This window comes from Vanellus vanellus (assembly GCF_965231255.1).
Source record: "Vanellus vanellus genome assembly, chromosome: Z".
NCBI classification, from domain to species: domain Eukaryota; kingdom Metazoa; phylum Chordata; class Aves; order Charadriiformes; family Charadriidae; genus Vanellus; species Vanellus vanellus.
Window position 1 is genome coordinate 7982448 of NC_138908.1, and position 20725 is coordinate 8003172.

Consider the following 20725-nt stretch of genomic DNA (forward strand, 5'->3'; position numbering starts at 1 on the left):
CCTCTTCCCTCCAGTGCTTCATCCCATGGCACCACAACAAGCAGGTTCTTGTCAGCACTCCCAAAGTCAAGGGTGGTAAGCCTGCCACGCACCTTCCTCACTGCCTCGAGGATCTCAAACTCGACCATTTCACGGTCACTACAGCCCAGGCTACCCTTGAGTTGGACACTACCAGCCCCTCCTTGTTGGTAAGAACAAGATCCAGCATAGCTCCTCTCCTCGTTGGCTCCTCAACCACTTGGAGAAGGAAGTTGTCCTCAATGCAATCCAAGAACCTCCTGGATTGCCTATGCCTGGCTGTGTTACCCTTCCAACTGTTGTCAGGGTGGTTGAAGTCCCCCATGAGAACCAGGGTCTGTGAACGCGATGCCGCCCCTATCTGTCTATAGAGGGCTTCATCCACTCGGTCTTCTTGGTCAGGTGGCCTGTAGCAGGCTCCCACTGTAATGTCCCCTGCTCCCGATTTCCCTTTAATCCTGACCCATAGGCTCTCAGCTGGCTCTTTATCCATCCCTAGGCTAAGCTCCATGCATCCCAGCCGAGGTATTCTCGAACTTGATCTTCACCTACAGTGGGCGGTTCTTCCTTTTCCCAGTCCTCGCCTTTGCAAAACGTCCACCTTAAAGTGATGATGCTTTGCGCTTTAACCCAAGAGTTAATGAAAACTCTGTAATTAACCCTTGATTTCATCCACATTCAATCCTCCATTTAAATGTGTGCTCTGATTATTATAAACTCAACATACATACCCTTTGTCAACCCAATCTGTCTTTCTATCCAGAGCAGAACCAGGAAACCTAAAATAAGAGCTCTAACTACTGTATTCTTTAGCAGTGTTTTATTAAAAATAATTGACAGGTACAAATATAAAATATATGCACACCATTAAATCCCTGTATTTGTTTTTTGCTGTAAGAAAAGTATGTTCCAAACCCGTGGTTTCAGTGGCTGGTCCTGAGAACCTCAGAACCCAGCCCTGAGCCCAAGTTTGCTCTCTGGTGTTCCTTCTGCATTCTCACCAAGGTGGTGTATGCACCATTAGGGCACCAACTGAAAGGGTAAATTAATTCTTCAGAAGCAATAGCTTTACCGCTGTGTAGCTTTCCCCAAGGACTGTTTCTTATTACTGTATAATGCCAGCTGAAGCTTTTAGAAGGCACATTTAAGATTTTAGGGACAGGGAAGTACCACATTTGTCCAATGGCCACCAGAGCTGCCATAGAGACCAAGAAGCCTGATGTCATGGGTGCCTGCCTACCCCGCACAGTGGAGAGTGGTGCAGAGATCCCGCACAGCACCTGCCTGTGCTGCCCACAACTGCGCCAGGACGCCAGTTCAGAGTGAAGCGCCCCATGTGAAATGAGCTCGAGGTGCACATCTCCAGAAACATGGTGCTTCCTCATGCATCTTGGGTCAGATGATCAGACACAAGTGAAAGCCTACCACCACTGCCAGCGTAGGCTGAATTACTACAGTACCAGGAGAGATACTGCAGAAACTCTGTTTTGAGTTGGCTTCATAACTTATTTTTAATATGTGCCGGTTTTTCTAAGGCTGAAGTTTTTCAGGCTGCAGCTTCCATTTAAAAATAAATAAATCTGCCATTAAGCAGGCACGTGTAATACAAAGCAAAGTTTACTCCCAAATCCACCAAGTGACAGAAACACTGAAGATTTTTGAGCACATTCCTTGAAAAATTAAGGAAACTAAGCAAGCTGCTCACTTGCTCTCCAACTCTTTTCAGGTGTTTTTCACCACAGATATCAGAGGAAGGGCACAATTCTGTTTCTATTAGTGAACAAATACTCAAACAATCCAACATGCATCAACAATGCACGGGTATATTTAGCTAAGTAGTGGTAATTGCAACCCTGGGGTTGCTGTAGGGTTTACCCGATAATTTCACTACAAGACAGCTCAAGCTGGTACACACAGAACAAGAAATCATTCATTCTAAAAGGAGAAGGCAAAACCAAAGCAGAACCCCACAAGAGTCTTTAGAAAATACCCACAATGTCTTTCAGAGAAATACTCTTAATAAGACCAGCATGATTGTGTTCATCTCCAATAGGTAAAAGCAGCAGCACTCAGGTAACAGTACTGACCACCAAAACCCAGCAGTCACAGGTGCCCGTGATAAAATGCACATACCCTGTTTGGTTACTGCAACCAGGTCCCTGTTAGGAGAAGAAGCCAATTTCCCTCTTCAGAGAACTGGCAGTGAGAGGGAATGTGACTCAGAGGGAAGGCAGTATTACAGCAAAGATATATAAAAATAAAATACCCACTTGCTGCATTTCCGTTGTTCATAGCTTTTCAGTAAGCTAGGTTAGCCTGGGAGGCAAACTGGAAAAATGGGGGGGGACAAAAAAAAATAATTTAGCTGCAGCAGTCTGCTTGATTTTCTGGAACCAGCAATCCATGCTGTGCAGTCACCACTCTGGAGTGAAGCAGTGCAGGATAACTGTGATTTAGAGCCAAGAGGCCTTCAAAAAGTAACAACTTTGGGTACTTTTACTTTTGGTTTCTGCAGCTTTGGTGCTTCTGTAATTTCTTCATAATCTGCGCTCATTCCAATGGCCCATCGCCCAACTGTAACCTGATCTGTAGAGTAAGAAACAAGAGATCACGGAAAGGCTAAGCATTACCTTCATACCAAACATCCACATTTGAGGAAGATTTGGGCCACAAGGGCCTGCTGTTGGTTCACCAAAGATCTATGAATTTAGCTCTAGCTCTGAAGCCAACTCTCTTTACACAATGTTGTTTGGGTGGTTTTTTTGTGGTTTGTAAACTCTCTTTCTTCGCGTACACAGATTGATAAGGTTCAGAAATCATTACTGTTTTTTCCTGTTTGACTGACCAAAGAAACACTCAGAGTATGCAAATCATACATTAACAATTGTCTCATAAGTTCTAGTAACTCTTAGGATGAAGCTTTTTGAGTACATCAAGCAAAAACTAAACTTGAGGACGCAGAATACAGCAAAACTTACATTTCTCAGTTTGCATCCCTGCATATAGTCAATGCCATCTTTTTGATGTTTAAATGCTATTTAGACCAATTAACGACCCTTTGCTATAGAAAACACTGCTAGCCAACCTCTATTTCTTTTCCAAAATACAACCTAATTTTGAGAGCAAATCAAATTATACCAAGAATATTCCATGGATAAATCAATGTTTACTTGGATTACCTTCCGTAAAGCAGGCCAAATGACTCAACCTGAAGAAACGATAAGCTGTAGTGCCTAAATTTCCTTGCCAGCTACCAGCTATCTTCCTGTAGTCAATCTACATGGACTTTGCATGATGCAAACTGATTTCAAAGAACATAAAAATTCTTACGAATGCTTTCACCGTTCCAATTCATTCAACTATTTTTAACCAGCAATACTAGTTTTGAAACATCAGCGTACAGACTAAGACGTCCCTTGGGAAATTAAACAACGCTGTCAGTCTTCATTATGGACACAAAACTTCTCAAAAAAAGGGAGGAAAAAACACCAGTTCCTCTTCACATGTAATTTAGAGCCCTACTGCCAGAGAGCAGAAAGGCTTGCACTGGACAGCATTAACTGAAGACTGCCATTGCCTGCTAACAGCTGGCCCAGCTTGGAGCAGTGCTGTTCCCCACAAACGTTTCTTTTCTCCTACTGCATCTGCACAGGTTTTTGACTTACAGAAACTGCTAACTACACAAAGGCCATTTGTGGTAAATGCCATAAATGTGGCGTGCAGAAATCCAACAAGAGCTATGTTATGGGCTTTCAACTCAGCAGCCATCTGAGTGGTGGGCACTGCCCAACAATCTGCTATGGCTGACAAGTCTGGGGAAATTTTAAGAAGTCTTTTCATAGAATCATAGAACTGCCTAGGTTGGAAGGGACCTTTAAGATCATTGAGTACAACTGTAAACCTAACACTGCCAAAACCACCACTAAACCATGTCCCTCAGCACCACGTCTGCCCATCTGTTAAGTACCTCCAGGGATGGTGACTCCACCACGTCCCTGGGCAGCCCGTTCCAATGCTTAACAACCCCTTCTGTGAAGAACTTTTTCCTAATATCCAATCTAAACCTCCCCTGGTGTAACTTGAGGGCGCTTCCTCTTGTCCTAAATCACCTTTTCCAAAATCATCTTATATCATATATATAGGATCAGATACAGAAAACCGCTAAACATAGGCCTCTATTGCCTCCATAAATATTTCTTACATAAATTCCACAAAAGTTTATGGCACATCATTAAACCAAAAATTTTCTACAAGCCATACAAATGAAGTAAAAAAATGCTCAAGTGTGTCATAACTTCAGTAACAGAATCATTCTTCATACTCTTGTTCGGCGCTTTTGCTTTCCTTAGAACAGTTTTTTTTGTACAAAATGTAATTTTTCCACCCACGCAGATAACTGAAGAACATATAAGCAAGCAGCCTATTAGCTGGTAAATCTAGCTGGACAGATCTCCCTCCTCTTTCTCTCCTGTCTTGAATGACCCAAACACTTGCCTGCACACGCAGGTTTTACAAGCTGCCAGTACTACCACCCTGCAACTGACATTATATTCAGTTCCACCACTTCACACAGAAATCATCATCAGAAGAAACCAGTCCTGTTATACAGCTGCTAAAGTTGTGAACAGCAGCAAGAATACTGGCTAGCAAATACACATTAGCTCATATCATCTTCAGAAACCCACAAGCTAATTATTTTTTTTTAACTGAAAATTCAAGTTTTGCTTTGCTCCTTAATGCTCCCTCCACATAAAAACACTCATTCCCAAACAAAGTATGGTAACAGCGTATGCTCCCCTGCATCTCACCTGCATTCTGTTTTTCTGGACAGTCTTTTCTGAAGTGCTCCACAGAACCACAAAGTTTGCAGCAGCCACCTGTTAAGAGAGAAAGTTGTCACTCATCTGGGAAAAAATAAACCAAAAGCCCAAGCACAAAACAACCCCCCTAAAGCTGTTTTGCTCTTTATCTATATTGGCAAATCTTGTTCTACTTTTCTGTAGTGGTAATCTGTAAAAAAGATAAAGAAATGTCCCTGGGGAGAAGTCTGCACTCCTAGGCACAATAAGATAACATCATGGAGCAGATACGCAGCCAGCTTTGGAAGCCTGCAAACACAGTGTCCTCTGTCTCTCTGTCTCCAACAGACAAACAGAGCTGTTTGTAATCACATTGCTCTGAAATCATCACCTACTACAAATTCCAGTCACCACACACTGAATATTTCTGATTTGTTGGGAGCTCCCTTTTTGAGAAACAAGCTGAATTCTGCTGAAATTCATATTCAAAGGAACTTTTGAAATTAATAGGAACTCCTGAGACAGGTAATCTAACTGAAGGTACCGAGATACAAAATATAAATTCTACTCATAATCCAAACATTGAAAGTAGAAGTTATTTTTCTTCTGATTTAACTGTGCTGTTAAGATCCCCCTTTTGACTTTGCCAGACCTCAAGTTTCTATTGGGAGACAGACCGTTATTTGCAAGCGCCAAAACAGGCAGAAAAGAATCTGAGTGAAATCTTCAAACTTTAGATCACGTTTCTCATTAAAGTCACTTAAACTGAAGATGTCCCCTTTCTAGTGACAGTCCTTGTTTTGCGTGAACACCTCCCAAAGTCTTAAGCTATAGTATGAGAGTATGTTTTTACCACCTACTTTGGTATACAGATGCTGAAATACACACTGCCTGCATACATACAGCCTTTTATGATTGTTTCTTTGTGTGCCTCTTGAAATTGCAAGCACAAGCAAGTTCTCATGTTGCATCTCATCTCATTATTTATCACCAAGATTACAATTAAAACAGAAATCCCTAGGTAATCAATATTAACACTGAATTCCCAGAATTTATCTGCTTTTACCAAGAGTAAAAGATACCGAGAAATTTTTTTTAGTTGGATCTTCATTCACTTACAATATTACTTTGTTCTGCAACAGGCAAATATAAAAAATGTGTTTCGGTTTTAGTAAATTAGCACACTCACCTTCGGCATACAATCCTTTAGGATTATCTGGACATGACCTTGACAGATGCCCCATCTCACCACAGATGAAACATTTTGCATATGGAAATGCCCCTGCAAAATCCCATACAGGTTATCATCCACACTAAAAAACTTTTACAAAGTCACAGACAACTGTGAATACACTATCGTTACAATATTATACTATACTATTTTACTATAAGCACTATACTGTTTCTTACACTATTAGGTTCATTGTTACAACATTGTATTCCTTTAAATATATTAACCTATCTCCTCAAAACATTAAAATTACTAAAACACAAAGCTTGTATTTCAACAGTCAGAAAACTCAGACCAAAGCACTCCAAAAAAATACAAATTTCTGAGACATACCAACAGCTGGATCTACTTTTGCTCTGCATTTGCTGATATCATGTTCTGTGGATCCGCACCGGTAACAGATTCCTGTACCCATATCTTGACTTTCAAGTACTGCAGGACAATCAGCAACACCATGGCCAGGCTCTCTACAGTGGAAACATACCTTTGAAAATGAAAATTAAATTGTATGCACTTTCATAGACAGTTCACATAGCAAAAAACAGCACTTACAGGTGGCATTACTGAAGAATTCACTTACTCCTATTATCTGATTATCCCCTACAGCCAGTGGACTTTTACTAGACCACTACTTCTCTTGGCTGAAACCTTGAGGGTGCTATCTCTAGTGTTGAGATTTGAGGTTAGTCTAACATAAAAAGACAAGATTCGGTGAATGGCACTCAACAGACATGAAAATCCCAGCCTAATAAGGCCTTCTGGGTTTTCAGAAGGCAAACATATCCAGTGATTTTCTCCTCAGGGAAAAACAGCTAGACAGAAGAGACATTGCACCCTGTCACAAAATAATTGTCAGTGGTCTATGCCATTAAACTGTATTATTACGGGTATTTTTCTCCTTTCACCAACAGCACGCTGTACAGGGTATTCACTCATTGGCAACTGAGTGCCCTGGATGAATGACGGTATGCGATTTTGACTACAGCACAGTTCCCCAAGCTCTTTAAGTACTATTGCAGTAAGTGCTGAAGCAAATATAAGCAACATTGCACCGGTCCAACAATTTACTCATGAAGAACTCGGATATCTCAAATTAGATATAGACTCTACTTACTGTAGTCCTAGATTACATTCAGCATAAATTCATACTGAATGCATAAATTTGTGCTGAGATAACTGCTTTTGGACAGTCTCATTACAGTCTGCTGGAGATCTCACTCCAATTGTCAAGCAGAAAATACTGCAGAAAGAGGCTCCAAAACAGTAGGAATATTGTACTGATGAATTACATAAAGAGATGCACTGAATTATTTTCACCCAGGAGACAAGAAGGGCAGGGAGTTCATCAAAGGGTAGCAAGAACAGTGTTCAGAAAAGCTGCACTAAAGGCTAAAACTTAAGCTGAAACTCACGGTTTGTTCTAAAATTGAAATACTTAATTTCACTTTATTAACTTGAAATGTCACTTAGCACATGCTATGCGCCCAGCAGGCAAGGCTCTCTGCCTCCCGGCAGGTTCAGCAGAGAATAAGGCATCTGCGTTTTCCACACAGAACCTTTCCTAAGTTTTTAACAAGCTGCCACGGACAGGCAAACACCCACGACTCAAGGCAAAACTCACCATAGCATTTTTCTTCTTTTCTTGCCTCTTCAGCCTCCTATCCTCCCGCCGCTTGTCCCTCTTCAAGGCCATCGCCACCTCCTTCTCCAACCCAGCACTCTCTGCTTCAGCCACCTCTCCGTCCTGCGAACTCTGCTTCAGGTACGCCGCAAACCCGTTAACGTCTTCATTCAGGTAGTCCTTCTTCTTCTTGTTCTTCTTCTTCCTCTTCTCTTGCTCCTTTTTCAGGGAGAGCGGGCCCGCCCGACCTTCCCGCCCCTCGGGGCCGTTCGCCATCTCCTCCCAGGGGGTAGCCTCCAGCGCCTTCTCGCCGGGAGGGCCGTTCCGCCGAGCCCACCGGGTCATGGCGGGGCCGGCGGCGGCCCGGGCAGTTCCTGCACAGAGGCACGGCAGTGAAGGCGGGGGCCCGCACACCCCGCCACCCCCCGGGGAGCACCCCACAGCCCCCGTCCCCTCAGCGAGGCGACTTTCCACCGGGCACGACCGACCCTGACACCTTTTCCACTCATGAGGCGCAACCACAACACCACCCCCTTTCCCTTCCCCTTCCCCTTCCCCTTCCCCTTCCCCTTTCTCTCCCTCTCCCTCTCCCCGGCAGCTCGTGCTCCCTCACCCCCGCCCGGCCTCTCGCCCGCCTCGCAGGGCGGCAGTGCCGCCGAGGCGGATCGCCGGGACCCCGCGGCGTATCCCGAGAGGGACCCCCAGCGACTAGCGGCGGAGGGGCCCGCTCTGGAGCGGCCGCGGAGACGCCGCTCACCCGAGCCCGCGGCGTCAGCGGAGGCTGTGTCACAGAACGGCCTACCGCGCCGGGAAACCGGAAGTAGAGCCGAGACGCCGAGGAGCTGCGTGACGTCACTTCCTCCTTGCAGCTCTGGCTGTGGGGTCCCGGTGCTCCCCTCCTTAACTGCGCCGCCGAAGTCACAGAATCATAGAATGGATTCGTGATGAGAACAGAGCAAAACATGTTGTAGAATCATAGAATGGTTTGGGTTGGAGGGCGCCTTAAGGATCCTCTAGTTCCCAGCCTCTGCCTTGAGCAAAGACAGCTCCCACTAGGCCAGTGGTACCATAAAACTTGGTGTCAGTTTGGCGATCCAGATAGGACATTGCTTCTGAATCTCGACGGATCTGTGGGATCGCAGGACCTCTAGCTGGTACCGAGGGATTCTCGGGGAGAACCTCTGATCCCCGTACCGGAGAGCTCAAAGAAAGGCTCCTGGGAAAGCTAAGTTAAAGGCATTCTTTTTTTTTTTTTTGGAATTTGGTCGCCTGCCCATAAGATGCAGCAAAAGCCTCACAGGGTTAGGCTATAAGGTACATAAGGGTTTTGAGTCCCCGCTTGTTAAGTTCCACAGGACAAAAGTCTTGAGGAACGCCTGGGTTTTGGTAAGGGGTTTGGGTCCCCGATTTAGTTGAAAATTTGAGTTTGTATTATTTTTATCTTGTCTGTGTTTTGGTCTGTCTATTGGAATTAAGATGGGTGCAGGACCATCTAAGGGTGGTATTCTAAGGAAATCACCTTTGGGGTGTATCTTGAGGCATTGGAAGCACCCCACCCGGATGGGGTGCAACAAGAGAAAATCTGATTAAATATTGCAGTCAGTGGTGGCCGTTGTATAAATTGGAGGAAGGGGAAGAATGGCCTGTGAATGGCACTTTAAATTACAATATTATGTTACAATTGTTCTTATTTCTGAGAAGGGAGGAGAAGTGGGATAAAGTGTTATATGCAGATATGTTCTTTACGTTAAGGAATCACCCAGAATGGCAGAGAAAATGTGGTATAAACTTGGCACCTAGTGACCCTTTTATTTTGACTTTGGAAAAAGAGGAAGGTAAGACTTTGAAAAGATGCTGTTCCGCTTGCAGTATAGGAGAAAGGTGTCTAAAGGTTTGTGAGTAAGGAGAGGATGACATTGAATTACTGGTAGCCCTGAACAGCACTTGGGACCCCGAAGCAATTAATATGACATACTAGGAACAGGCAGTAGAGGGCATAGTCAGCACGGAAATGGGTCGGTATTAGAATCAGTATTAGGAGCAGAAGGTTTTAGGCGGCTAGCAGGACGAACGAGAGGCAAGCAAGGAGACATTTTACAGGCTCCCATATGACAGGCAGTGGGAAACGGGGGACCGGTGACTATAAAAGTCCAGTTCTCAATTAGGGGTCTTAACAATTGGAAATTGGCAGCTGGGAATTATAGAAATTACCCAGATAAGGTGGCCAGCACTTTTGAAATGATGATTAGAGCTCAAGATCCCAATTGGAAAGATATTGCAGTAATCATGCAAGTAGTATTTGATAGTACTGAAAAAGAAATTATGCGCAAGGCAGCTGGGACACGGGTGGAAGCACAAATTGCTTTGGGGGCTCTGTCAGGAACAGTGGAACCTCACCTTCCTTCTGTGGACACAAACTGGGATCCAAATATGAATAGAGCAATACAACTTCTGACCCAGTATCAAAAATGGATTTTATTTGGAATTTGAAATGCAATACCTAAAGCAATCAATTGGTCTAAATTGTATTGTTGTAGTAAAATTGACATAAACTAGGAAAATGAAATGTAAAATGTAATTGAAGCAATCAAGGAAACCTCCTGCTGCTCAAGTCCTCTGTACAGCCCCAACCCTATTTAATGATTTATCTAATATTAGAATAGAGAAATAGTAACCAGACATGATTTACCTACGATTCAATTAAGGAACTAACCACCAGACAATGTACCATTGTTGATAAGCAGGGTATTCCTGTCAAGAGAGTGATGAACTGTAGACCTGGTCAGCAAACTGAGAAAACCACTTGGAGCTGCCAAGATCAGAAGAGAAGCAGGTAAAAGGTAATTCCGGGAGGGGAACATCATGACCACTGACTCATTGACCACCTACCCAAATGAGACCACCTACTCAAAAGAGAACAATGGAAGAAGACAGAGTCTGTGTGCTAATTTACATGGGAAGGAAAGAAATCATGACCAATCATTAAAGAGAATAACAGTGAATATGTATTAATTGTTTGAATATGTGATAAACAATGTATAAAAGTGGATATTTTTGGAACTAAGGTGTGCTCCTGTTTTGGGACGAGCACCCCATTTCTGCACATTAATGGAACGGAGTAAACTTGGAAATACCTCTGCTCTGTGTGTTACTGGCTTGCACACCAGGTAAAGAACACAAATTTGGGACAACAGTATGAGATCAAATAGGATCAAAAAGAGTCCCCTACCAAGTTTATGAATAAATTGAAAGAGGCTGCTCATAAATATATGACTATCGATCCTGATTCGGAAGAAGGTAGGAATCAGTTGGCCACCTTGTTTATAGGGCAATCCTCAGATGATAAGAAGAAAGTTACAGAAGGTGCAGGGAAACAACACTCAGGATCTGGGTAAATTGCTGGATGTGGCCTGGGCCACCTACAGAAACAGAGAAAAGCAAAAAGAAACCGCAAGCAGGAGGTTGATAGTGGTGTTAAAGTACTCAGGTTAAGGATGGTCAAAGAAGGGGATTATACCCAGGAAGAGGTCAGGGAAGAGGAGACTTTCCCCCATTGTGGAATCCCAGACCTTGCTTGGAGGAAGATCATAGAATCATAGAATGGTTTAGGTTGGAAGGGACCTTAAAGATCATCAAGTTCCAATCCCCCTGTCACGGGCAGAGACACCTCCCACTAGACCAGGTTGCTCAAAGCCCCATCCAGCCCGGCCTTGAACACTTCCAGGGATGGAGCTTCCACAACTTCTCTGGGCAACCTGTTCCAGTGCCTTACTGCCCTCAAAGTGAAAAATTTCCTAATATCTAATCTAAACCTGCCCTCTTCCAGTTTAAAGCCATTCCTCCTCATCCTATCACTACATGCCCTTGTAAAAAGTCCTTCCCCAGCTCTCCTGTAGGCCCCTTTAGGTAGTAGAAGGAGCTGTAAGGTCCCCCCGGAGCCTCCTCTTCTCCAGGCTGAACAACCTCAACTCTCAGCCTGTCCTCATAGGAGAGGTGGTCCAGCCCTTGGATCATCTTCATGGCCCTCCTCTGGACCCACTACCACAGGTCCATGTCGTTCCTATGTTGTGGGTTCCAGAGCTGGACACAGTACTCCAGGTGGGGTCTCACAGAGTAGAGAGGCAGAATCACCTCCCTTGACCTGCTGGCCACGCTCCTTCTTATGCAGCCCAGGATACAGTTGGCTGCCTGGGCTGTGATCCCGCATTGCCAGTTCATGTTGAGCTTCTCGTCAATCAGCAAAATGAATGTGCTTACTGTAAGAAGGAGGGGCATTGGAAACATGATTGCCCCCTCCAGAAGTGAGGCACCCCTCTGAATCTGTTGTTCTCAATTGCAGAGGACTGAAGGGGACTGGAGGAGTCTCTCCCAGTGGAACCTCTGGTTAAAGCAAAGCTGGGAGGCAAGGAAGTTGAATTTTTGGTTTATATGGGAGCTACTTACTCTGTTTTGAGTGCTTTAGAGGGGGAATTGAGCAATAAGAATGTGTCTTTGGTGCTACAGGGACTCATGAGACTTGGCCGTTTTTCAAACCTCTGAAATTGAGGTTATGAAAACAATGGGTTTTCCTAACTGATGAGATTCAGTTTTTATATTTGCCAAATTCTCCAAAGCTTCTTTTGGGAAGGGACTTGCTCAAGAAGCTAGAGGCAGGAATTAAATTCAGAGAAGGAGATATGAAATGTTAATTCCAGGATCTAAATATGTTGAAGCAGCAGCTTCGGTGTTACAGGATACAGATCCCAAGGGAAGAACAATACCCCAAGGAGTGGAGGAGGCAGTAATTCCTGTTTTGTGGGCTGAAGAAGTGCCAGGAAGGTCCAAAAGGGCAGAATCAGTAAGAGTTGATCTTAAACCAGGATCATTACCTGTAAGAGTTGAACAATATCCTTTAAAGTTAGAAGCAAGGGTTGGATTGTTGCCAATAATTCAAAAATTTCTAAAGTATAAACTATTGATAGAATGTGAATGAAAATACAGTACACCTATTTCACCAGTTAAAAGGCTAATGCTAAAGATGATTGTTTAGTTCAGGACCTTAGAGCAATATATCACATAGTACAGGATGTTCACCCTGTAGTAGCGAATCCACACACATTGTTGACAGCCATCACTGAGGAGCAAGGCTGGTTTGCAGTCTTAGATTTAAAAGATGCCTCTTTCTGCATTCCTCTTGATGCTAGGAGCCAAGAGCTTTTTACTTTTGAATGGGAAAATCCAGAAACAGGAAGGAAAACACTTCGACAGTCCTACCACAAGGCTTCAAGAACAGTCCAACGATTTTTGGGAATCAGCTAGCGAGGGAGCTAGAGATTTGGAGAAAAGGCAACGGGCAAAGAGTCATGCTACAGTATGTCGATAACATCCTAATCGCAGCTGAGACTAATAAACAATGTCTCTCTGTGACTATAAGCCTCTTGAACTTTTGGGGAATCAGTGGATATCGAGTATCAAAAGCAAAAGCGCAAATCGCCCAAGAAGCAGTTACATACTTGGGGTTTGAGATCCTAAAAGGGCAGAGGCAATTAGGGACTGAGCGGAAAGAAACTGTTGTCTTCTTGAGCCACAATCAGCGAGGGAGCTGAGGGCATTCCTGGGCATGGTAAGGTGGTACCGTTTGTGGATTGCTAATTATGGATTATTGGTAAAGACTTTACATGAATTATTGAAAGCCTCTCAGAAAGGACATCTTGATCGGACTAATGAGAGTAGAGCTGCTTTCAAAAAATTAAAGCAAGCCTTGATGAAGGCACTAGCCCTCAGATTACCAGATCTCACAAAGCCATTTGAACTTTTCACTTATGAAAGGAAAGGTGTGGCATTAGGTGTGTTGGCACAGTTTCTTGGACAGTGATGACGAGCGGTTGCGTGTTTTTCTAAACAATGGGACAATGTGACCCAAGGGTGGCCCAGTTGTCTTAAAGCCGTGGCGGTAACAGTGTTCCTGATTTCAGGAAAACCAAAAACTCACCCTAGGACAGAAACTCACTGTATATGTGCCTCACATGGTGGTAACAGTATTAGAACAGAAGTGGGGGCATTAGCTGTCCCCTAGTCGTATGTTAAAATATCAGGTGGTGCTGCTAGAACAGGACGGCATTTGCCTGAAAACGACTTTGGTTGTGTCCTGGTTTGAGGTAAAACAGAACCAATTTTGTTCAGTAACTTCGCTTCTTAGCTGGGCCTCTTCTAACTACTAACTGCATATTGTGCAGACAGTGTTCACTCTCTCAGAGTGATAAGACCAATGTTTATAGCTGATGCCCAGGCATGGGATGCAGAGAGGCTCTGCTTATACTCATTGCTATAACCCCCAGGGCCAACCAACTTTGTTATTTGCCCCGTTGGAGGGTCGGAAGCTGAAAAGCATAGTGGGGTCCCACCTGCAGGGAGGAGCGGACAGGACAGGTGACCCAAACCTGACCAAAAGGGTATTCCATCCCATCTGCCTCATGCTCAGTAGAAAAGCTGAGGGATCAAAGGGTCAGTGCTCTCTCTTCCTTCAATGGCTGACATCTGAGGAGGACTCTGTTCAACTGCCTGTGATCCCAATCCTGAATCCAGATCCGGAATCCAGTTCCCATCCGTCACTGAGTCCAGCCTGCGGACTGCCCCAGTGCCAGCTGGTGTTGTGACTGTCATCTTGGGAGCTTGATACGGTTTTGTATATATTTCATTATTTATTTTTATTATTTTATTATTAATATTTCATTAAAGTAGTTTAGTTCCTTCTAAACTCATAAGTCTCTTTTTCCTCCTCTGCCTCTCTCTTTGAAGAGGGGTAGAGGGGAGCATCTGTCGGTCCCATCTGGGGTCCCCCAGGTCCCCAGTAACCAATTTGGCCTAAACCACGACAGGTCATTAACCCTGCTGTTTTCCTGTTGACTGACAATGTGGAGAGCACCCCTGAGCATGATTGTCTACAGATGGTTGAAGAAATCTACTCTAGCTGTCCAGATCTCAAGGACGGATTTCTTAGAGGACCCAGATTTGGAGTTATATACGGACAGCAGCAGTTTTGTCCGAGACAGAAAGAGGATGTCTGGGTATGCTGTAACTACTGTCGATGAAGTGGTGGAATCATGAGCAGTCTCTTTGAAGGATTCAGCCCCAAAAAGCTGAATTGATAGCCCTTACAAGAGCACTGGACTTGAGCAAGGGCAAAAGGGTCAATATATGGACAGATTCTAAGTATGCCTTCGGAGTCATACATGCACGTGGAGCTATTTGGAAAGAAAGAGGTTTGTTATTGGCTCAAGGGACTGAAATCAAGCATGCCACTAAAATCCAAGAATTGTTAGAAAGCGTTCAGAAACAAGCAGCAGTCGCCATAAAGCGCATCAGGTTGGAAGAACTGCTTCAGAGATAGGTAACCAATTGGCAGACAAAGCTGCAAAAGAGGCTGCAGAAACAGGTGTCCTGGTGTTGGTACCTGAAAAAGAGGTAACCCTGCCAGATATACCACCAAAATGGGATAGCAAAGATGTTAAATTAATAGAGGCCCTACAAGCCAAAGAACAAGTGAGTGGGTGGGCTGTTACATCTATGGGACCGGTAGTCATTTCACCCACACTGATGAGGGAAATAGAAAAGAACATGACAAAGTACATTGGGGAACAGAGAACCTGTTAAAACATCTTAAGAAAATAGTTAAAAGTAGGGCAATGCCAGAAATAATTTGATCTATTACTGAGAAATGTGAAACTTGTCACAAAACTAACCCGAATACTAACAATAAACTGATTTTTGGAGCAACTGAAGGGGGAAATTCCCCAGGATACTATTGGCAAATAGACTTTACTGAATTACCCAGAAAAGAAGGGTACAAGCGTATTCTGGTTTTAGTTGATAATTTTACTGGATGGCCTGAAGCATTTCCCTGTCGCACTGATATAGCGAGGAAAGTAGTTAAAGTATTGCTAAAAGAAATTATTCCAAGATTTGGTGTTCCTTAGGAATGTCATCAGATAGGGGGTACCGTTTTATTGCGGATATTGTAAAACAAGCGAGCAAAGTCCTAGCTCTGACGTGGGACCTCCATACCCCTTAAAACCCCTATCAAGCAGGAAAAGAGAACGAATGAATTACACACTTGAACTACAACTTGAGAAAATACATCAGGAAACCTCGATGACTTGGGTACAGGCTGTGCCCTTAGCATTACTAAGAATCAGAAACAACCTCGAAGGAAGAACAATATGAGTCCTTATGAGTTAATGTATGGAGGCCTTACCAGGCCCTGCATATACCAGGCACCACTCATATCAGGGGAAGAATAGATGTAAATAACTATCTGATGTCTTTAGGAAAGACTTTACAGGAACTTCAAAAATACATGGCAGTAGACAGACCCTTGGAGCTCAATACCCCTGCACACCTGTTCCAGCCTGGAGACTGGGTCTACATTGAGTCCTGGGATTCAGAACCTCTGACTGAAAAATGGAAACGACCATTTCAGGTTCTCTTAACCACCTATATAGCTATTAAGGTTTGGGGCAAAGGACTGTGGATCCATTATTCCAGAATCAAGAAGGTTTCAGCCCTACGGACAATAGAGCAGCAATCACCCTTTAAATTCGAGATAAAAAATAATTATGATTAGCTTCTGTGGTTTGTTTATGCTAACAATGGTAGCCATGAGTAAAGTTTGGCAGGCTGTACAGTGGGATCAAAATTTGCATCTAGTGCTAACACAAAATACTACCCAGCTACTACATAAAAATTATTGTTGGGTCTACTCTGTTACCAAAACATTTTCTCTCAAGCATATCCTCTTATTGGAGTCCCAATTCCCCAAGGCGTTTCCTGGATCAACCCTGGCAATTCTCCCCATCTTAGTGGGAGATGGAAGGATGAAAATGACTCTTTAGAAGTTACTATCATAAGTGAGGGTCCCAACTCTACAACATGTTTCTATGGAGGAGGCAGAAAAAATTCCAGCCCAAGATCTGGGGACGATGGATGTGACAATACCCTTTCTGGTTTTCATTACCATAACTGACCAGGTTTCAGATTTTACAGGACTCACTGTTCCAACAGGGACAGGCTGGTATTGGTTGCATGGAGAGAAACACACATGAAAAGTATTACAGGCAGGATGGAAAGGAGCATGCACTCTAGGGGCTTTAGTACCAAGTGTGACAGTAGTTGACAAATTACATAAGCCACCTGGATCAATCAAAACTATGCATGCCCCAAAAGGAGAGTTCAACTAAAGGACACCAAAAGAAGACCACTAGAGGCCCCTGAAGACCACCAAAGAGCCCCACAGAAGACCCTCAGGTCTTTCGGTGCATGCACAATCGCTATACTATTATTCACTATCATTCATGCAAATACTATAATTCATTCCAGGAAACGGAATGAATATGTATGATGATTCTGGGAAACATAATACATATGTATGTAACAGAATGATATAAGCTGTGTTTGGAGCAACATGCTATGCACGGTAGGAGGAACAATCCCCTGGTCATCCAGCGCTGCAATAAAGAATGCCTGCATTCTAAAACTTTCAAACAAGTCTTAGAGGGTTTTCTTTGACGGAGTTTTATGGTATCATCAGGTTACTGAAAGCCCCATCCTACCTGGCCTTGGACACTTCCAGGGATGGGGCACCCATAGGTTCTCTGGGAAACCTGTTCCAGTGTCTCACCACTCTCACAGTAAAGAATTTCTTCTAATTGAAATCTTCCCACTTTCAGTTTAAAACCATTACCCCCTCATCCTATCAGTACACTCCCTGATAGAGTCCCTCCCCATCTTTCCTGTAGGCCCCCTTTAAGTACTGGAAGGGGCTGTAAGGTCTCGCCAGAGCCTTCTCCAGACTGATCAACCTCAGGTCTCTCAGCATGTCTTTCTCAGGAGAGGTGCTCCAGCCCTCTGATCATTTTTGTGGACCTCCTCTGGACCTGCTCCAACAGGTCCCTGTCTGTCTTGTGCTGAGGACTCCAGAGCTGGAGGCAGTACTCCAGGTGGGGTCTCACCAGAGCAGAGTAGAGTGGCAGAGTCACCTCCCTCGACCTGCTAGCCACCCTTCTTGTGATGCAGCCCAGAGTACAGTTGACTTTCTGGGCTGTGAGCACATGTTGTGGGCTTGTGTCCAGTTTTTCATGCACCGGTACCCCTAAGTCCTTCTCCACAGGGCTGCTCTCCATCCTGTCATCTCCCAGGCTGTATTGATATCAGGGAAATGCGGTGTTTCCCTGGTGCTCTCACCTGCTAGTTAGCAGAGTACTGTGTGTACGATTGTTTTCTGTATGGTCTCGTTGATGTGCCCTGAGAGTGAGCAGGCATCTACGGTTTGTGAAGGCACTTGAAAAGGTTAACCCCCTTCCAGAGAAGTTTAACTTCTTCATTGCAGGCATAAAAGCATTGTGGGATGTAGCCCTTTGCAGGCACCTGTGGAGCAGGGAGGACCATGAGGAGTAGCAGGAACAGCTGTCTGTGTGTAAACTGTGTGTAAATGTTGTAAAATCAAATTTGATTATAGTAGAAATAGAATGTTAAAATGTTGAGTGTTTTGGAACTTGTAACCATAGGACCTTTGCCGGGTAGTTACTGTTGTGTATTAAGAAACTAACTGGATTGGGACAAAACAATGAAAAATTGAATAGAGAAGTTTTGTTTGAGTCCTGTAACTATAGAAACTTGTTATGCACCAAAGATGTTGCTTGGAAACCCCCTTACCCTTCCCATCTCAATTTAAATATCAAGAACCAATTAATAGATATTAATAGAAATAACCATTGATTATTTGTATATGGATATTGATAGTAATGAGTAATCAAGAGACCAATCAATGAAAATTAAAACCATGATATGGATTTTGTGATAAATAATTTGTGTAATGGTAACTAGGTATGATCTAAACTAACCATTGAACAATGTAGCTGTGATATACCTGTCAAGAAAGTGATAAGTTGTAGGCCTGGTTAGTAAACCGAGAAAATCTTCTGGAGGTTCCAAGATTAAAGGGGGAATGGAATTTTGCAATCAAGCTGAGCATGCGCAAAGATCAGGTTCACGAGCAGGCACAATGAGGAAGACTATGGATGACCACCAGAGGACCCTGGACGACCACCAGTGTACCTGAAAGTGCATGTGTCACAGACATTTACATATATTAATGAGTTCTCAGAAATTGTATAAATATGTTGATTGTTTCTCAGAAATATGATGAATATGTATGTTTTGAATGTGTATAATTTTGTAGCGGAGCAACTCGACACGCACACTAGGTGGAGTGATCCCCTGTGTGTCCAGTGCTGTAATAAAGAAGTGCCTGCTTTCTAAACTCAAATTAAGGCTTAGAAAGTTTTGTTTCTGCTGATTTATGGTAACACAAATACCTCTCTACTTGCTCAGCCCTGCTGCCTACAGTCCGTCTGCTGCTCGGAGTGGAGTGGGTGAAGGGGCACCGCAGCTAGTGCCCACCACATTCATGTGTCACGCTGTGCAGGGAAGCGCCGTGCCGTGACCCAGTCGCAGCACAGGGTGACGTTGCCAAAGTGCCACAGAGCCACCAAGAGAGGCGACACTGCCGAGACTGGGGCACTGCCACTGGTGGGGCTGCTTGGCTGCTTGCCGAGTCCTTGTCTGGGGGCCATGGCTTGTGCCGACCCCTCCCTGGATGCAGCCGCAGTCATGGAGTTTTGACACGGGCATACCCCATGGTTTCATGCTAGACTCATTGGGGACGGGGAGCCGTGCTGGTGCAGGTACTCCAGGTTAAATGCTCATATTGTTCAGTAAAGTTGGTCATGTTTAGATGGGGTTTATCTTTCACCGAGAGCAATGCTTGGGCACCGCAGTGGTGTCTACCTTCATCATGCAGAATCAGTTAAGCTGATTCAAATCTTCAGCTGAAAAATCTGCAGCGGGCATTCTCAAGAAGGATAGCTTTTGGAAACATGATTTATGACACATTTCAGTCTCTCCAAAACACTCCCTGCAGGTTCACAAAGTAAATCTCCAGGACTATATTGTTAGAGGTCTCTGCTTAGCAATGAAATAAATGTTTATACATCCAGTAAGATTTTTTTCTCAAGTCAGTCTTCTGTTTCTTGTATTTTTAGCATTTCACTAGATATCCATTACCTTTCCTGGTAGTCTTGAGCTGGTTTTATAAGGACAGCTGGGCACCATTCCTTCTTTATTAGTTATCCTTAATATTAGTGCCTCTCCAGAGAAATTGCCTTGCTGCATCTTGCCGATTTTCCGGGGCTTTGCGTCCGCTAGAGGGAGGTGTGCCCAAAGCGTGCGTTCATCTTGCTGTTAAACTGCATCACTGCCAGTAAGAACAAGCACAGATTTAAGAATAATTACAGTATTTACTGCAGGTAAAAATAATTCATGATCACCATTTAAGAGCCACTGTTAATAAACTAGGAAATGGAAAAAATCGGGATTTAATTTTAAAAATAACAAATTTGCCGATGTAGTTACAGCTCAACCGCAGCATGAGGTCCTAGTTGTTCCTGCCACATGCTGCCAGCGAGCCTGTAGATGAGAAACCATGGCCAAAGCTGGTAGCTTGAAAGGGCCACTAGAAACAGGTGACACTGGCCCAAAGGTAGGGAAGATAAAGGCAATCAAGGATCTCATGGGCATCACACGTCACACAAATTTCAGTCATACATATGCCATATGCTGTGTTTTTATTAGTGTGTATTTTATGAATAGCTGTGTATTGATGTGTTAGAAAGTTCTTAAATGGTTGTTAGGGCTTTTTTTAAAAGAGCTGGGGTGAAGTGCCAGCTAACCTGTATGTAGTGTATGTGGCCAGATTAATTTTAGATATTACAGTGGGTGAAGATTGATTTACTTGTCAAATGAAAAGCAAATACACGCACACATAAATTTAGTTACATCCGTCTATATGTGTCCATCTGCCTATCTGCTTATTTTCCCTGAGTGGAGACAGCGTCATGCCTCCTGGTGCATACAGGCTGCTCGCTGGTTTGCTTCAGCACAGGTTTTTGTTTGGCTGCAGCTTCATCTTTCCTCCTCACTGAGCTCACAACAGACAGGTCGTCGGTCGCCGTACTGAACACA

General features: G+C 43.9%; 1 protein-coding gene across 2 annotated transcripts; it reads right to left on the reverse strand.

Moving 5' to 3' along the window:
• Nucleotides 1–832: 832 nt before the first annotated feature.
• ZCCHC9 (zinc finger CCHC-type containing 9) lies at nucleotides 833–8563 on the reverse strand. 2 transcript variants are annotated; one of them, XM_082497868.1, is made up of 6 exons: nucleotides 8427–8563; nucleotides 7670–8043; nucleotides 6382–6532; nucleotides 6007–6099; nucleotides 4827–4895; nucleotides 833–2604 (listed from the first exon to the last, which is right to left on the reverse strand). In XM_082497868.1, the coding sequence occupies exons 2-6, from the start codon at nucleotides 8012–8014 to the stop codon at nucleotides 2489–2491; spliced, it is 774 nt and encodes a 257-aa protein (XP_082353994.1). In that variant the 5' UTR covers nucleotides 8015–8043; nucleotides 8427–8563; the 3' UTR covers nucleotides 833–2488. The 2 variants fall into 2 exon arrangements, with proteins under 2 accessions (XP_082353994.1, XP_082353995.1); XM_082497869.1 differs by lacking the exon at nucleotides 8427–8563 and adding an exon at nucleotides 8283–8390.
• Nucleotides 8564–20725: the final 12162 nt, after the last annotated feature.